We start from the raw sequence: 17634 nt of genomic DNA on the forward strand, positions 1-17634 counted from the left end.
TTGAGCCCAAGGTCCCTTACCTTCCAATTCGTCCTCCCATGTCCAGAAATCCTGTGTAGGTGGGTCCTGTTGCTGCTTGACACGCCGCTTGGTCCGATTTTGGTGGGTAATTCTGTCACGATCGTCTTTGGGAGAGAGAGAGGACCAAGGCGCGGCGTGTGCAAAATACATCTTCTTTTATTTAGAAGACAGGAAAAACCACACGAAACAAACACTAGACACAAACTAACAAAATGACGACCGTGAAGCTATATCTACCAAATAGTGCTGACACAACCACTACACATAGACACAGACAATTACCCACAAAAACCTAGTGCCTATGGCTGCCTTAAATATGGCTCCCAATCAGAGACAATTAATGACATCTGTCTCTGATTGAGAACCATTCAGGCAACCATAGACACAGCTAGACTTCTATACTAAACATAAACCCAACTACTCTAATAAACCCCCTAAACCTTACAACCACCCTAGACACTACAAAAAACACATACATTCCCCATGTCACACCCTGACCTAACTAAAATAATAAAGAAAACAAAGAATACTAAGGCCAGGGTGTGACATTCCCACAATAAGTTGGGTGAATTTTGTCCCATTCCTCCTGACAGAGCTGGTGTAACTGAGTCAGGTTTGTAGGCCTCCTTGCTCGCACACGCTTTTTCAGTTCTGTCCACAAAGTTTCTATGGGATTGAGGTCAGGGCTTTGTGATGGCCACTCCAATACCTTGACTTTGTTGTCCTTAAGCCATTTTGCCACAACTTTGGAAGTATCCTTGGTGTCATTGTCCATTTGGAAGACCCATTTGCGACCAAGCTTTAACTTCCTGACTGATGTCTTGAGATATTGCTTCAATATATCCACATAATTTTCCTCCCTCATGATGCCATCTATTTTGTGAAGTACACCAGTCCCTCCTGCAGCAAAGCACCCCCACAACAGGATGCTGCCACCATCATGCTTCACGGTTGGGATGGTGTTCTTCGGCTTGCAAGCCTCCCCCTTTTTCCTCCAAACATAATGATGGTCATTATGGCCAAGCAGTTCTATTTTTGTTTCATCAGAACAGAGGACATTTCTTCAAAAAGTATGATCTTTGTCCCCATGTGCAGTTGCAAACCGTAGTCTGGCTTTTTTATGGCGGTTTTGGAGCAGTGGCTTCTTCCTTGCTGAGCGGCCTTTCAGGTTATGTCGATATAGGACTCGTTTTACTGTGGATATAGATACTTTTGTACCTGTTTCCTCCAGCATCGTCACAAGCTCCTTTGCTGTTGTTCTGGGATTGATTTGCACTTTTCGCACCAAAGTATGTTCATCTCTAGGAGACAGAACGCGTCTCCTTCCTGAGCGGTATGATGGCTGCGTGGTCCCATGGTGTTTATACTTGCGTGCTATTGTTTGTACAGATGAACGTGGTACCTTCAGGCATTTGGAAATTGCTCCCAAGGATGAACCAGACTTGTGGAGGTCTACAATTTTTTTTCTGAGGTCTGGGCGGATTTCTTTTGATTTTCCCAAGCAAAGAGGCACTGAGTTTGAAGGTAGGCCTTGAAATACATCCACAGGTACACCTCCAATTGACTCAAATTATGTCAATTAGCCTATCAGAAACTTCTAAAGCCATGACATCATTTTCTGGAATTTTCCAAGCTGTTTAAAGGCACAGTCAACTTAGTGTATGTAAACTTCTGACCCACTGGAACAGTGAGTTATAAGTGAAATAATCTGTCTGTAAACAATTGTTGGAAAAATTACTTGTGTCATGCACAAAGTAGATGTCCTAACCGACTTGCCAAAACTATAGTTTGTTAACAAGAAATTTGTGGAGTGGTTGAAAAACGAGTTTTAATGACTCCAACCTAAGTGTATGTAAACTTCCGACTTCAACTGTAGCCTCGTTATTGTTATTTTATTGTGTTACTTTTTATAATCTTTTACTTTCTTGAACTGCATTGTTGGTTAAGAGCTTGTAAGTAAGCATTTCACTGTTCACCTGTTGTATTCGGGGCGAATGTAAGAAATAAAGTTTGATTTGATTTGATATTCCATATATTTATATATAATGCAATACTTTTGACCAATAGGGTGCCATTTGTGAAGCAGTCCTGGTCTAGGTTGATGAAGTAAGAGGAGTGCTCAGCCCTGTTGTTGATTGGCTGAGAGCTGTAGACAGGTTACATGCTGTTTAGGTGTTCTGTTTGATTGAGCTGGTTAGAAGAGGGATTTCCTGGTTGCCAAGCACACACACACACACACACACACACACACACACACACACACACACACACACACACACACACACACACACACACACACACACACTTCCTCCTCCGAGGAATCAAATGGTAATGGGCACTGAGGCAACCTCCTGCACTGATGATCCCCTCTCATATTCCACCAAAGCCACCATGTGTCAACATGTCATCCCCCACAGTGAAAGAACCCAGCATGGTGTGTGTGTGTGTGTGTGTGTGTGTGTGTGTGTGTGTGTGTGTGTGTGTGTGTGTGTGTGTGTGTGTGTGTGTGTGTGTGTGTGTGTGTGTGTGTGTGTGTGTGTGTGTGTGTGTGTGTGTGTGTGTGTGTGTGTGTGTGTGTGCCAACCCCGCTGTGCAAATCCAGATTGTCGACTGTTCATGTTGTATATAAAGGCACACTGAGGTTTGGCACTGGCTCTAGCTAGCTTTCTCGGGCTGCTCAGTTTGATGCTGTGGCCCTCCCTGTCTGTCCTTGACTGACCCTCCAGGGAGGGTGAGCTAAAGCGTCCCACAGCTGCCCCATTCAAGGCCCCAGTGTTGGCCCGAAGCTGGTAGCTATCCCTGGGGCTCTCGGCTACACAAAGAGCCCCACACATGGAAGCCAGGAGCTGCCTTGTACCACTTTGTCACCCTGGTGTTAGAGGGAAGATTATCATCAGCCACTGGCACTGCTTCTTTTTTAAATTATTTTACAGCTCTGATTCTGAAAGGTGTGTCTGTTTCCCTCTCTCTCTCTCTCTCTCTCTCTCTCTCTCTCTCTCTCTCTCTCTCTCTCTCTCTCTCTCTCTCTCTCTCTCTCTCTCTCTCTCTCTCTCTCTCTCTCTCTCTCTCTCTCTCTCTCTCTCTCTCTCTCTCTCTCTCTCTCTCTCTCTCTCTCTCTCTCTCTCTCTCTCTCTCTCTCTCTCTCTCTCTCTCTCTCTCTCTCTCTCTCTCTCTCTCTCTCTTTGACGTCCCGGTTGTTTCTCTGTAATTCCCCCTGTGTGAGTCAGGCAGTGAGGTCACAGCCCTCAAAGACGGAGTCGGGTTGGAGTTCAAAGGCCCCGCCAAGCCTCTTATCTACTCCTACCAGGCTGGAACGCCTTCTCTGCTTCACATCCTGCATTACAAGGCTCCTTCTATGGGCCCTTCCTGTCACTATGTTAAATAGTCATAAAGAGATTCTATTATTCATTGATGTGGACTATGGACATACCATCAGGACAGACAGGAACACAGAGGGACTGAGTTAATAAACTCCCACAAGTCACAGAGGATTGAGGAAGTGCACTGCTTGGGTAACTGAGCCGTCCGTTAGCTTGATAAGATGATTTTATTTTTGAGGTAACCCGGTTAAGCACCAATGTACTGTATGGACTTGTTTGTGAGGCTTGACAGACATATTTTCTCCCTCTAATCATGTGTGGAAGGGACCCAGCAGCAGATAAATGAATGATTCATTCCTGTGGCGCTCCACTCCTTTAGACACTTGTCTGCTCTCTGTTGTCGCCGTGGTGACGAATCACTGGCCTGTGTGAATTGACCCAGGGCAAGGTCATAAATCTCATTGTATGAAAAGCCATTGGCCCCGTCCTGCCACCGCATACAGAGAGAGAGAGAGAGAGAGAGAGAGAGAGAGAGAGAGAGCGAGAGAGAGAGAGAGAGAGCGAGAGAGAGAGAGAGAGAGATCATTTCCAAAAGTTCTGCAGTGCAAAGGAGTAAGAAAGAGGAGTGAAAGTAAAGAAGGAAGGAGGACAGGAAATGCTTGGCTGAACGGTAACTTACATTTTCCCATGTTTAACATCTATACTGGCAGGGGTCAGGGGTCAGCCCAGACATTTCTCATCCCCTCTTCCCGCTTTTTTTTTACTTTCTCAGAAGTCAAGAAGGACATCTAAATAATGAATGAATAATGAAGTCAAGAAGGACATCTTAATAATGAATAATGAATGAATAAAGAAGTCAAGAAGGACATCTTAATAATGAATAATGAATGAATAACAAAGTCAAGAGGGACATCTTAATAATGAATTCATTTCTGGAAAGTAAACAGGAAATTACCATGCCATCATTAAAACTACCCCCTATCAGTATAATCACATTAAAGTTGGGTCCTGTCTTGAGAAGCCCTTTGATCAGAGGGAATAAAATATTATCCTTATTAGCGATGTAATCAGTGTGTGTGTGTGTGTGTGTGTGTGTGTGTGTGTGTGTGTGTGTGTGTGTGTGTGTGTGTGTGTGTGTGTGTGTGTGTGTGTGTGTGTGTGTGTGTGTGTGTGTGTGTGTGCTCCCTTTTGCCCCTCTTTATGCCCAATCTCTGTTTGGATTTTGATTTGGCCACATGGTCACACCGTCGTCATGGAGACGGCTGATTGAGGCCTCTTGGGTTTGTCCACGTAATTGCCTGCATTAATTAGTTTGTCACTTTAATAGGCCATCGTTGCTCCGAGCTGTATACGGGAACATTAGGCGAAAAGCTGGAAAAGTAACCTATAATAACACTGTAAAGCTATCCGACTATGATTCAGCAACCGCAGGTGCCCCCTTGAAACCAAGAGGCAAGGCTATTAAAGAAACTCTGTCACAGCCCTTCCCTTTGGAGTGATAGGAGGAATAACCACTCTCCTCTACGTTCTGAATCACCTATCGGGTGGCAGCAGATTGAATTTCACTGGTACCCACATGTATCTTGGAGTCTGCCTGCATGACTCCTGCCCTCCCTCAGTGACAAAGCTGACAGAGGCTAACAGTAGATGGGGGATGGAAGGTGGGGGGTGAGTGGGGATGGTGGAATGGTAGGTAATATGAGAGAAGGCGCCGGCATGCTTCAGTTCTGCTGGGTAAAGGTGCCAGCATGCTTCAGTTCTGCTGGGTAAAGGCGTCGGCATGCTTCAGTTCTGCTGGGTAAAGGTGCCGGCATGCTTCAGTTCTGCTGGGTAAAGGCGTCAGCATGCTTCAGTTCTGCTGGGTAAAGGCGCCGGCATGCTTCAGTTCTGCTGGGTAAAGGCGCCGGCATGCTTCAGTTCTGCTGGGTAAAGGCGCCGGCATGCTTCAGTTCTGCTGGGTAAAGGCGCCGGCATGCTTCAGTTCTGCTGGGTAAAGGCGCCGGCATGCTTCAGTTCTGCTGGGTAAAGGCGCCGGCATGCTTCAGTTCTGCTGGGTAAAGGCGCCGGCATGCTTCAGTTCTGCTGGGTAAAGGCGCCGGCATGCTTCAGTTCTGCTGGGTAAAGGCGTCGGCATGCTTCAGTTCTGCTGGGTAAAGGTGCCGGCATGCTTCAGTTCTGCTGGGTAAAGGCGCCGGCATGCTTCAGTTCTGCTGGGTAAAGGCGCCGGCATGCTTCAGTTCTGCTGGGTAAAGGCGTCGGCATGCTTCAGTTCTGCTGGGTAAAGGCGTCGGCATGCTTCAGTTCTGCTGGGTAAAGGCGTCGGCATGCTTCAGTTCTGCTGGGTAAAGGTGTCGGCATGCTTCAGTTCTGCTGGGTAAAGGTGCCGGCATGCTTCAGTTCTGCTGGGTAAAGGCGTCAGCATGCTTCAGTTCTGCTGGGTAAAGGCGTCGGCATGCTTCAGTTCTGCTGGGTAAAGGTGCCGGCATGCTTCAGTTCTGCTGGGTAAAGGCGTCGGCATGCTTCAGTTCTGCTGGGTAAAGGGGCGCCAGCATGCTTCAATTCTGCTGGGTAAAGGCGTCGGCATGCTTCAGGTCTGCTGGGTAAAGGTGCCGGCATGCTTCAGTTCTGCTGGGTAAAGGCGCCGGCATGCTTCAGTTCTGCTGGGTAAAGGCGTCGGCATGCTTCAGTTCTGCTGGGTAAAGGCGCCGGCATGCTTCAGTTCTGCTGGGTAAAGGCGCCGGCATGCTTCAGTTCTGCTGGGTAAAGGCGCCGGCATGCTTCAGTTCTGCTGGGTAAAGGCGTCGGCATGCTTCAGTTCTGCTGGGTAAAGGCTTCAGCATGCTTCAGTTCTGCTGGGTAAAGGCGCCGGCATGCTTCAGTTCTGCTGGGTAAAGGCGCCGGCATGCTTCAGGTCTGCTGGGTAAAGGCGTCGGCATGCTTCGGGTCTGCTGGGTAAAGGCGTCGGCATGCTTCAGGTCTGCTGGGTAAAGGCGCCGGCATGCTTCAGTTCTGCTGGGTAAAGGCGTCAGCATGCTTCAGGTCTGCTGGGTAAAGGTGCCGGCATGCTTCAGTTCTGCTGGGTAAAGGCGTCAGCATGCTTCAGTTCTGCTGGGTAAAGGCGCCGGCATGCTTCAGTTCTGCTGGGTAAAGGCGTCGGCATGCTTCAGTTCTGCTGGGTAAAGGCGCCGGCATGCTTCAGGTCTGCTGGGTAAAGTCGTCGGCATGCTTCAGTTCTGCTGGGTAAAGGCGTCGGCATGCTTCAGTTCTGCTGGGTAAAGGCGTCAGCATGCTTCAGGTCTGCCGGGTAAAGGCGTCGGCATGCTTCAGGTCTGCTGGGTAAAGGCGTCGGCATGCTTCAGTTCTGCTGGGTAAAGGCGTCGGCATGCTTCAGGTCTGCTGGGTAAAGGTGCCGGCATGCTTCAGTTCTGCTGGGTAAAGGTGCCGGCATGCTTCAGTTCTGCTGGGTAAAGGCGTCAGCATGCTTCAGTTCTGCTGGGTAAAGGCGCCGGCATGCTTCAGTTCTGCTGGGTAAAGGCGCCGGCATGCTTCAGTTCTGCTGGTTAAAGGTGCCGGCATGCTTCAGTTCTGCTGGGTAAAGGCGTCAGCATGCTTCAGTTCTGCTGGGTAAAGGCGCCGGCATGCTTCAGTTCTGCTGGGTAAAGGCGCCGGCATGCTTCAGGTCTGCTGGGTAAAGTCGTCGGCATGCTTCAGGTCTGCTGGGTAAAGGTGCCGGCATGCTTCAGTTCTGCTGGGTAAAGGCGTCAGCATGCTTCAGTTCTGCTGGGTAAAGGCGCCGGCATGCTTCAGTTCTGCTGGGTAAAGGCGTCGGCATGCTTCAGGTCTGCCGGGTAAAGGCGCCGGCATGCTTCAGTTCTGCTGGGTAAAGGCGTCGGCATGCTTCAGGTCTGCCGGGTAAAGGCGCCGGCATGCTTCAGTTCTGCTGGGTAAAGGCGTCGGCATGCTTCAGTTCTGCTGGGTAAAGGCGCCAGCATGCTTCAGTTCTGCTGGGTAAAGGCGCCAAGCAGAACTCACCTAGCCGAACCAAACGAGTGTGCTCACATACTCTTTTAAAAGACTTTCGCTTGAAAAACAAGAAAGAAGCGCACTAGTACTGTTTGTCCATTTTGAGATGCTGTAGCCATCTCAAAATAGTCCGAATTAATCTCAGATAAGAAATGTGTCATTCATTTTGACGTTTTTGCAACGGAGATCTTAGTCTCGCAAATTTACATCTAACTAAGATGTTTGGTGCAGTATTTCTCAATGAAAAAATCTGCATGAAAACGAGTCGTCTCTCGTTAAATGACAACAAAGACTTTATTGAAGAATCCCTACGGTTGACCAATCATGGACGAAGGGGCGTAGACTTGGGCTTCCGAACTTTAGCTGGCCTCGAGCACAAAATGTTGTGTGCCCAAACAGATGAAAAAACCCTCACCGAAGTCCAAAACAAACAAAAAATGTCATCATAATATATGCACAAACTCTTCTGAAACTGTTTCGGCTGGGAAGCATGCGGACGCCTTAAAGGGATGGAAGGACAAGGAGGGAGAGATGGGGGACGAATAGATGAATGGAAACGATAGAATAGATAGAATCATCCCATTCGGTTGGAACAAAGGGGTCAATTGTTGGAAGCGTCATTATCACCATTAGTGTGACCCGGCCACCACTGACAGGCCTGATGGGACCGTTGACACGTGTCATCAGGTCATCAGCGTGTGATGGAGCAATGAGACGATAACCTCATAGTGGGTCTTTTTACACACACACACACACACACACACACACACACACACACACACACACACACACACACACACACACACACACACACACACACACCTGCCTCCACACAAAGCTACACAAACACAAAGTTACCTCCTCCTTAAAGAACAAGTCTGGTCAATATTTACCCAACCACCATTAGGAGCTCCAAGTACCCTGGCCCGGCCCGCCGCAACAGCAAAGCTTGCTGGGTAAACAGAGGGTGTATATGGGAAATACATGAGAGGACCCAGTGACAGAAAGATGGGAGCACAAAGTGGCTGTTTACGTCCCAAATGGCACCCTATTCCCTTTATAGTGCACTACTTTTAACAAAGAGCCCATAGTGTAAAAGTAGTGCACTATATAGGGTATAGGGTGCCAGTTAGGACACAAGTCCCTGACATGGGCCCCGTGTGGCTCAGTTGGTAGAGCATGGCGCTTGCAACGCCAGGGTTGTGGGTTCGATTCCCACGGGGGGCCAGTACAAAAAAAGTATGAATGTATGTACTTGTAAGTCGCTCTGGATAAGAGCGTCTGCTAAATGACTTCACGCTTCACGCACATGTACCTGTTAAGTATCCAGACTGGTCCCTGTGGCTTTCTGCCTTCAACAGGTACTGTATTAGCCATCTCTGTGGACTGAGTTTGAGAGAGGGAAACTGCAAACAGAGATCTCCTTGTGTTCAATGTCCATTCGCTGCAACCTTCCTACACAAAGTCACAGCATAGGGAGTAGTAGTGACTACGGAGAAAGCAACAAGGACCTTCTAGTCCAGGACTTTCCTGTTGACGTTTTCTAAAGGGTAACTGGCTGCTGTATCTGGTAGCACATGTACCCAATCAAAGGTACATGTGTGTGTGATAGAAATAGAATGTAGCACGATTGTTTGTTCCCATGTTTCAATAACAGACATGCCCGTATAACCTGTACCTCAGCACATTGACTCGGTACCGGTACCCCCTGTATAAAGCCTCCACATTGACTCGGTACCAGTACCCCCTGTATAAAGCCTCCACATTGACTCGGTACCGGTACCCCCTGTATAAAGCCTCCACATTGACTCGGTACCAGTACCCCCTGTATAAAGCCTCCACATTGACTCGGTACCGTTACCCCCTGTATATAGCCTCCACATTGACTCTGTACCGGTACACCCTGTATATAGCCTCCACATTGACTCGGTACCAGTACCCCCTGTATAAAGCCTCCACATTGACTCGGTACCGGTACCCCCTGTATAAAGCCTCCACATTGACTCTGTACCGGTACCCCCTGTATAAAGCCTCCACATTGACTCGGTACTGGTACCCCCTGTATAAAGCCTCCACATTGACTCGGTACCAGTACCCCCTGTCTCTCTCTATTTCTGTGTCTGTCCCTCTCTCTCTGTGTCTCTCCCTCTCGATCTGTCTCTCCCTCTCTCTCTATGTCTCTCTCTCCCTCTCTGTCTCTCTCTCTATCTCTGTGTCTCTCCCTCTCTCTCTCTGTGTCTCTCCCTCTCGATCTGTCTCTCCCTCTCTCTCTATCTCTCTCCCTCCCTCTGTCTCTGTCCACTGAGACATTCATCTTAGTCGGGTGGATGGATGGGGTATAATGCTGGGGTTATACCTTTGATCATTCAGATGTTTATTTGTCAATGAGAGGAGGTATTAGAACGGCTACACAGGGACTAAAGAAGAGACCTCTGGGTACATCCCAAATGGCACCCTATTCCCTATATAGTGCACTACTTTTGACCCTAGCCCTATAAGCCTATGCACTACTTAGGGCATAGGTTGCCATTTGAGAGGCAGTGTCACGACTTCCGCCGAAGTCAGTTCCTCTCCTTGTTCGGGCGGTGTTCGGCGGTCGACGTCACCGACCTTCTAGGCATCACTGATCCATTTTTCATTTTCCATTGGTTTTGTCTTGTCTTCCTTCACACCTGGTTCCAATCCCATCAATTACATGTTGTGTATTTAACCCTCTGTTTCCCCTCATGTCCTTGTCGGAGATTGTTTTGATTGTATGTGATGTGCTATTTAGTGTTGGTGTGCGACGGGTTTTGTGCCCACTTTGTTATTTTGTACATTTGGGTTGTTTTGGAGTTTTGTCAGCATTTATTAAAGAACTCCGTTTAGACCAAGTTCGTTCTCCTGCGCCTGACTTCCCTGCCACCAACACGCACCCCTTACAGGCAGTCTCTCTGTTGTTAGAACTGGAAGGCGTATGTATGGTTCCCGTCAGTGAACCTTGCGTGTTCCAGTGTGGCGACGCTAGTGTGTTGTGTGTCTATGGAGGGGGAGGGACAGAGAGAAAGATTATCCCTCAGATTACACAGACCCACAAAGAAGTCTAAAACAAATCCCAATCTATTGGGTGAAATGTCTCTATTTGGAACTTTTGTGAGTGTAATGTTTACTGTTAATGTTTGATTGTTAGAGAGAGAGAGAGAGAGAGAGGGACAGAGAGAGAGAGAGAGAGAGAGAGAGAGAGAGAGAGAGAGAGAGAGAGAGAGAGAGAGAGAGGGAGAGAGAGAGAGGGACAGAGAGAGAGAGAGAGGGACAGAGAGAGAGAGAGAGAGAGAGAGAGAGAGAGGGACAGAGAGAGAGAGAGAGAGAGAGAGAGAGAGAGAGAGAGAGAGAGAGAGAGAGAGAGAGAGAGAGAGAGAGAGAGACCCATGAATGAAAATGCTGGAAAGGGAGGAAAAAGCTGTCACTGCATTACTGCCTTTTTGGGCTGTTTCTTTCTGTCTTGCCTCTCTTCTCTCGAGGACCCGAAGTGACACCCAATGTCCTGGGACTTCTGTTTTCACTTGCAGCATCACACCTCATGACAGCTCAGTCCCCTACTTCATGGCTTTAGTTTTTTTGTGATGTTTCTGGCCCCAGCCCTGTTGGCTGAGCTCTGGTCAAAAGTAGTGCACTACATAGGGAATAGGGTGCCATTTGGGACGTAGACCATGGCTTTTCTGTGACATTTCTGGCCATAGCTCCGCTGCCTAATTGGTTGGATCTAGCCTTCTCCCACATCATTGGCCCTTTGCTTGCCAGGCTTCTGTTTATCACATGGTTGGGTTTGGAGGGCGCTCCGCGAGTAGGCTGAGACATGCACAGCTGAGACATGCACAGTCAGGACTGATTTGGTCTGAGTCGTTATTACTGCTGCAGGGTCACATAAGGAGAGGACTGACTGGGGCTGCATCCCAAATTGAACCCTATTACTTATATAGTGCACTACTTTTGGTCCTGGTCAAAAGCAGTATAGGGTGCAATTTGGGACACTAACAGAGAATAGGGTCATTCATATACACTAGTCACCAAACGGAAGAAAACAGACTAAGAAAGGCATGGAGGGGAGCGGGGAATACTTGAACATATCCAATAGGAAACATCTGTTTTTGTTTTCCACTGCAAAACATTTTACTACTGTGTGCTCTAATGAATGTGACCCAGCTATGATAGTCAGGAGAGATGTGCAGGTTTAGAGTCACAGGGACTCAGGGACTACATTATCAACTCATAGGACATACAGGGTGAATATACAGTATGTGGGGCTAGCATTTGGTAGCCTGGGTACCAGTCTGTTAGTTGTTGATGTGTGCAGAGGGTCCCTGGTTCGCGCCCGTGTCGGGGCAAGGGGACGGTACTAAAGTTATACTGTTACACCATCATGCCACTACTTGGTAGCCTGGGTACGAGTCTGTTTGTGCCATCATGCCACTCCTTGGTAGCCTGGGTACCAGTCTGTTTGTGCCATCATGCCACTCCTTGGTAGCCTGGGTACCAGTCTGTTTGTGCCATCATGCCACTACTTGGTAGCCTGGGTACGAGTCTGTTTGTGCCATCATGCCACTCCTTGGTAGCCTGGGTACCAGTCTGTTTGTGCCATCATGCCACTCCTTGGTAGCCTGGGTACCAGTCTGTTTGTGCCATCATGCCACTCCTTGGTAGCCTGGGTACCAGTCTGTTTGTGCCATCATGCCACTCCTTGGTAGCCTGGGTACGAGTCTGTTTGTGCCATCATGCCACTCCTTGGTAGCCTGGGTACCAGTCTGTTTGTGCCATCATGCCACTACTTGGCATGACAAAATGAAACAAACTGACTGGTATACAGGTTAAGCATTTGTTGGGCTAACACTGTTGGAACTGTCATGAACCTGTTGTCATGTCTTGTTTCTTCCGCCTCGCCCCTGGTGTGGACAGGTGGTGACCCCGACAGGAGTGGGACAGTCCTATGCCTACAGCGCTGGTCAGCATAACCAACAGGACCTCTATGACGTTCCTCCCATGAGACCACAGGGGGTAGGTGTCTCACTCAACTACACACGGTGTATAGCAATCCCTATTTCAATTCATCAGGACTATTCCAAAATGGAACCTTTCACCGTATGCAAATAGCTACTGTATATGAAACGCAGCTGTGCAGGGACATGGCCAAACGTAGTGCACTATAAAGGGAACAGGGAGCAATTTCAGACACAACCTCTGTGTTTCACATAGCTAATTCTGCCTTGTAAATTTAATGTCATTATTGGTGTCCTGATTTGGGATTGTCTCTGTGTTTTCCAGGTGTATGACATTCCTCCTGGGAAACTGATGGGCTCACACTCTCCTGGACAACATGGGAATGCTCGTCCCCAAGGAGGAATCTATGATATTCCTCCATCCACTCAAATGGACCCTCGGACACAAGGGGTTTACGATATCCCTCCCTCCACACAAGGGGTATGTCTGGGACCACTCATACTACACACAGAAACACTGCCCACATGGAGAGACAGCATACAGAAGGCCTGTAGGAAGGGGTAGCCGTTTAAGTCCGGAGAATGTTACTATGCGTTTATTGATACAGGTCCTAGTTTTCCTCTTAATTGCCTGGTAATAAATGAATAATATGTCAAATGATCATATTTATGACTTCTTTGCAGTTCCCTAAATGAAAGCGTTGCCTGCCAAAATAGCGTTCTCTCTCGCAGGGAAAGTCAAGGAATAAATGATTACTTCTCTTGGGCTATGTACCAAATGGCACCCTATTCCCTATATAGTGCATACTTTTGACCAGGGCCAATAGGGATGTGGTAGAAAGGAGTGGTCAAAAGTAGTGCACTATGTAGGGAATAGGGTGCCATTTGAGACGTGGCCTGGGTCGTCTTATATTAACTTCCGGGCCTGTCCAGGACCAGCCCAGGCTTAGTGATATCATAATAGCCAGTATTCCAGGCCTATCCAGGACCAGCAGGCTTAGTGACATCATAATAGCCAGTGTTCCAGGCCTATCCAGGGCCAGCCCAGGCTTAGTGACATCAGAATAGCCAGTGTTCCAGGCCTATCCAGGACCAGCAGGCTTAGTGACATCATAATAGCCAGTATTCCAGGCCTATCCAGGACCAGCAGGCTTAGTGACATCATAATAGCCAGTGTTCCAGGCCTATCCAGGACCAGCAGGCTTAGTGACATCATAATAGCCAGTATTCCAGGCCTATCCAGGACCAGCAGGCTTAGTGACATCATAATAGCCAGTGTTCCAGGCCTATCCAGGACCAGCAGGCTTAGTGACATCACAATAGCCAGTGTTCCAGGCCTATCCAGGACCAGCAGGCTTAGTGACATCATAATAGCCAGTGTTCCAGGCCTATCCAGGACCAGCAGGCTTAGTGACATCACAATAGCCAGTGTTCCAGGCCTATCCAGGACCAGCAGGCTTAGTGACATCATAATAGCCAGTGTTCCAGGCCTATCCAGGACCAGCAGGCTTAGTGACATCATAATAGCCAGTATTCCAGGCCTATCCAGGACCAGCAGGCTTAGTGACATCATAATAGCCAGTGTTCCAGGCCTATCCAGGACCAGCAGGCTTAGTGACATCACAATAGCCAGTGTTCCAGGCCTATCCAGGACCAGCAGGCTTAGTGACATCATAATAGCCAGTGTTCCAGGCCTATCCAGGACCAGCAGGCTTAGTGACATCACAATAGCCAGTGTTCCAGGCCTATCCAGGACCAGCAGGCTTAGTGACATCATAATAGCCAGTGTTCCAGGCCTATCCAGGACCAGCAGGCTTAGTGACATCATAATAGCCAGTGTTCCAGGCCTGTCCAGGACAGCCAAGGTTTTGTGACATCAGTTACTTTGTAATAACATGAAATATGTGGGAACCCGTTATTTGTGTTGCTCCTAATTACAGTTTGGGTTCAGGAGTGGATTTCAAGGCTAAGTGAAATCACTCATTTTATTTATACAACTCCACTTTAATGCTGCATGATATGTACTGTACCTCACAATCCTCATTCCACTCTGTCAGGACTATACTGGTTTTAAAGGTCTAGCTGTTTATTGCTTATAGTGCTTGCCATATTCAAGTTGATATGAAGTTATCATGGGGGAAGAAATAGAGGAATAGACAGACACCATATTTAGATGAACACATATAGAATCAACAGAATCTAAACAGTACTTTCAGTTCCTCAATATCTGACAAAAATATTGTGATGCAAAGTGTGCTTGTCATTGATATGGGTAATCTGTATGTCTGTAACTATGTTATTGATATGGGTAATCTGTATGTCTGTAGCTATGATATTGATATGGGTAATCTGTATGTCTGTAGCTATGATATTGATATGGGTAAGCTGTGTGTCTGTAACTATGATATTGATATGTGTAAGCTGTGTGTCTGTAACTATGCTATTGATATGTGTAAGCTGTGTGTCTGTAGCTATGATATTGATATGGGTAAGCTGTGTGTCTGTAACTATGATATTGATAGGGGTAAGCTGTGTGTCTGTAACTATGATATTGATAGGGGTAAGCTGTGTGTCTGTAACTATGATATTGATATGGGTAAGATGTGTGTCTGTAACTATGATATTGATATGGGTAAGCTGTGTGTCTGTAGCTATGATATTGATATGGGTAAGCTGTGTGTCTGTAACTATGATATTGATATGGGTAAGCTGTGTGTCTGTAACTATGATATTGATATGGGTAAGCTGTGTGTCTGTAACTATGATATTGATATGGGTAAGCTGTGTGTCTGTAACTATGATATTGATAGGGGTAAGCTGTGTGTCTGTAACTATGATATTGATATGGGTAAGCTGTGTGTCTGTAACTATGATATTGATATGGGTAAGCTGTGTGTCTGTAGCTATGATATTGATATAGGTAAGCTGTGTGTCTGTAGCTATGCTATTGATATGGGTAAGCTGTGTGTCTGTAACTATGATATTGATATGGGTAAGCTGTGTGTCTGTAACTATGATATTGATAGGGGTAAGCTGTGTGTCTGTAACTATGATATTGATATGGGTAAGCTGTGTGTCTGTAACTATGATATTGATATGGGTAAGCTGTGTGTCTGTAGCTATGATATTGATATGGGTAAGCTGTGTGTCTGTAGCTATGCTATTGATATGGGTAAGCTGTGTGTCTGTAACTATGCTATTGATATGGGTAAGCTGTGTGTCTGTAACTATGAGGTATTGTTGGTTGAATCACTGTCTATTGCCCTCCTTACTACAGTAGTCTGAGGCACTCAACAAATGTTTGTCTTGTCCCCACAGGTGTACTCTGTGCCTCCCTGCTGGAACACCCCAGCCCTCCAGGAGGGGAACTACGATTTCCCACAGCCTCTCAAACAACACAAACAACAGGAGGGCATCTACGACGTACCCCCTCCCACCTTTACCAAGCCCTCAGCCTCCCTGTCCCCCCAGTCCAACTATGACTTCCCCCCCAGTTCCCAGCCAATTGGCCCCCACCACCTCCAACGCCCCGTCGCAAATGACAACGAGGGAGTCTACGACGTGCCGCCCTCCTCCCACCAGCTCTCTGGGGAGGTGCTTCGGGGGGACCTGTATGACATCCCCAGGGGGATGCAGCAGCCCTCCTCCCACCAGCTCTCTGGGGAGGTGCCTCGGGGGGACCTGTATGACATCCCCAGGGGGATGCAGCAGCCCTCCTCCCAGCACCACTCCACCCCCCAGGAGAGGGACAGGGGGAAGGGCCAAGGCATATATGACATCCCCCCTGCTCTGGGGGACGTGACGGATGGGGTGAATCGCCTGTCCTTCTCCAGTACGGGCTCCACACACAGTTCCATGTCCACCTCCTCCACCTCCACGGTCTCCAGCGCTGAGGGCCGGCTGGCCCTGGATGTGGACCAGGCCGTCCAGAGGCTGTGCCGCCAGCAGCAGGCGGTAGAGGCCTCAGTCGGGGCCCTGCAGAGCCTGGCCTCTTCCCCCCACTGGAGGACTTACCCTTTCATGGAGCGCCATACCAACGAGGTGCGCACCGTGCTGGACCGGGTGCGGGCAGCCCTGGCAGACTTTGTGGTGTTTGGGAGGGGTGCTGCGGCCAATGCCACTGCCCTGTCAGACCCCAGCCTGCACAGTAAGCTAAGGAGGCAGCTGGGGAGGCTGGAGGACTCCCAGCAGATCATCCTGCAGACCTACCAAAGCCTGGAGAACTGCGGCTGGGCCCTCAACGCCCTGACCATCTCCAGCGCTTCCAAGCACCAGATCAAGAGTGACGACCTGGATCGCTTTGTCATGGTGTCCAGGACGGTGCCCGACGATACCAAGCAGCTGGCCTCCTCCGTGGGGTGTAACGCTGAGCTGCTTTTTAGACGAGCACCCACCATGAACGGGTCCTCCTACCCCAGGGGTGGTACGCCCGAGGAGGCCGTCATCCACCCTCTAACCTCTCCACCCTCAGATAGTGATAAATACAGGGGCCACACCAAGCCCTTTCCTGTGCCCTCCAGCCAAGACAAAGGCAACATGAACAATAGTGAGAAGTGTGTTAAGAGCTGGATGGAGGACTATGACTACGTCCATCTGCAGGTATGACTCTGACTCTGACTCTAGCCCAACTCACCACTTGGATGTTACATTTACATGACATTTTGGTAATTTAACAGATGCTCTTATCTAGAGCAACGTACAGTCGAGCATTCAACTGAGGGTAGCTAGTTAAGACAAAAAAGGTAGCTGCAAAGGCTTGCGAAAATATTCACCCCCTTAGCATTTTTCCTATTTTGTTGCCTTACAACCTGGAATTAAAATAGATTTTTTTTTGGGGGGGGGGGGATTGTATCATTTGATTTACACAACATGCCTACCACTTTGAAGATGCTAAATATTTTTGGGGGGCTGAAACAAACAAGAAATAAGACAAAAGAACTGAAAACTTGAGCGTGCATAACTATTCACCCCCCCAAAGTCAATACTTTGTAGAGACACCTTTTGCAGCAATTACAGCTGCAAGTCTATTGGGGTATGTCTCTATAAGCTTGGCACATCTAGCCACTGGGATTTTTGCCCATTCTTCAAGGCAAAACTGCTCCAGCTCCTTCAAGTTGGATGGGTTCCGTTGGTGTACAGCAATCTTTAAGTCATACCACAGATTCTCAATTGGATGGAGGTCTGGGCTTTGACTAGGCCATTCCAAGACATTTAAATGTTTCCCCTTAAACCACTCGAGTGTTGCTTTAGCAGTATGCTTAGGGTCATTGTCCTGCTGGAGGGTGAACCTCTGTCCC

The 17634-nt window shown here is 48.2% G+C and overlaps 1 protein-coding gene across 1 annotated transcript in view; it reads left to right on the forward strand.

The window, feature by feature from the left end:
• The window catches only part of LOC120022752 (enhancer of filamentation 1-like), a 65186-nt gene that overhangs the window by 42651 nt on the left and 4901 nt on the right, over positions 1–17634 (forward strand). The window contains exons 3-5 of the mRNA XM_038966745.1: positions 12297–12395; positions 12663–12818; positions 15656–16936. Coding sequence (XP_038822673.1) covers positions 12297–12395; positions 12663–12818; positions 15656–16936 — 1536 coding nt within the window. The remainder of the gene's footprint in view (positions 1–12296; positions 12396–12662; positions 12819–15655; positions 16937–17634) is intronic.

The sequence above is a fragment of the Salvelinus namaycush genome, chromosome 27 (assembly GCF_016432855.1).
Source record: "Salvelinus namaycush isolate Seneca chromosome 27, SaNama_1.0, whole genome shotgun sequence".
In the NCBI taxonomy this organism is placed as follows: domain Eukaryota; kingdom Metazoa; phylum Chordata; class Actinopteri; order Salmoniformes; family Salmonidae; genus Salvelinus; species Salvelinus namaycush.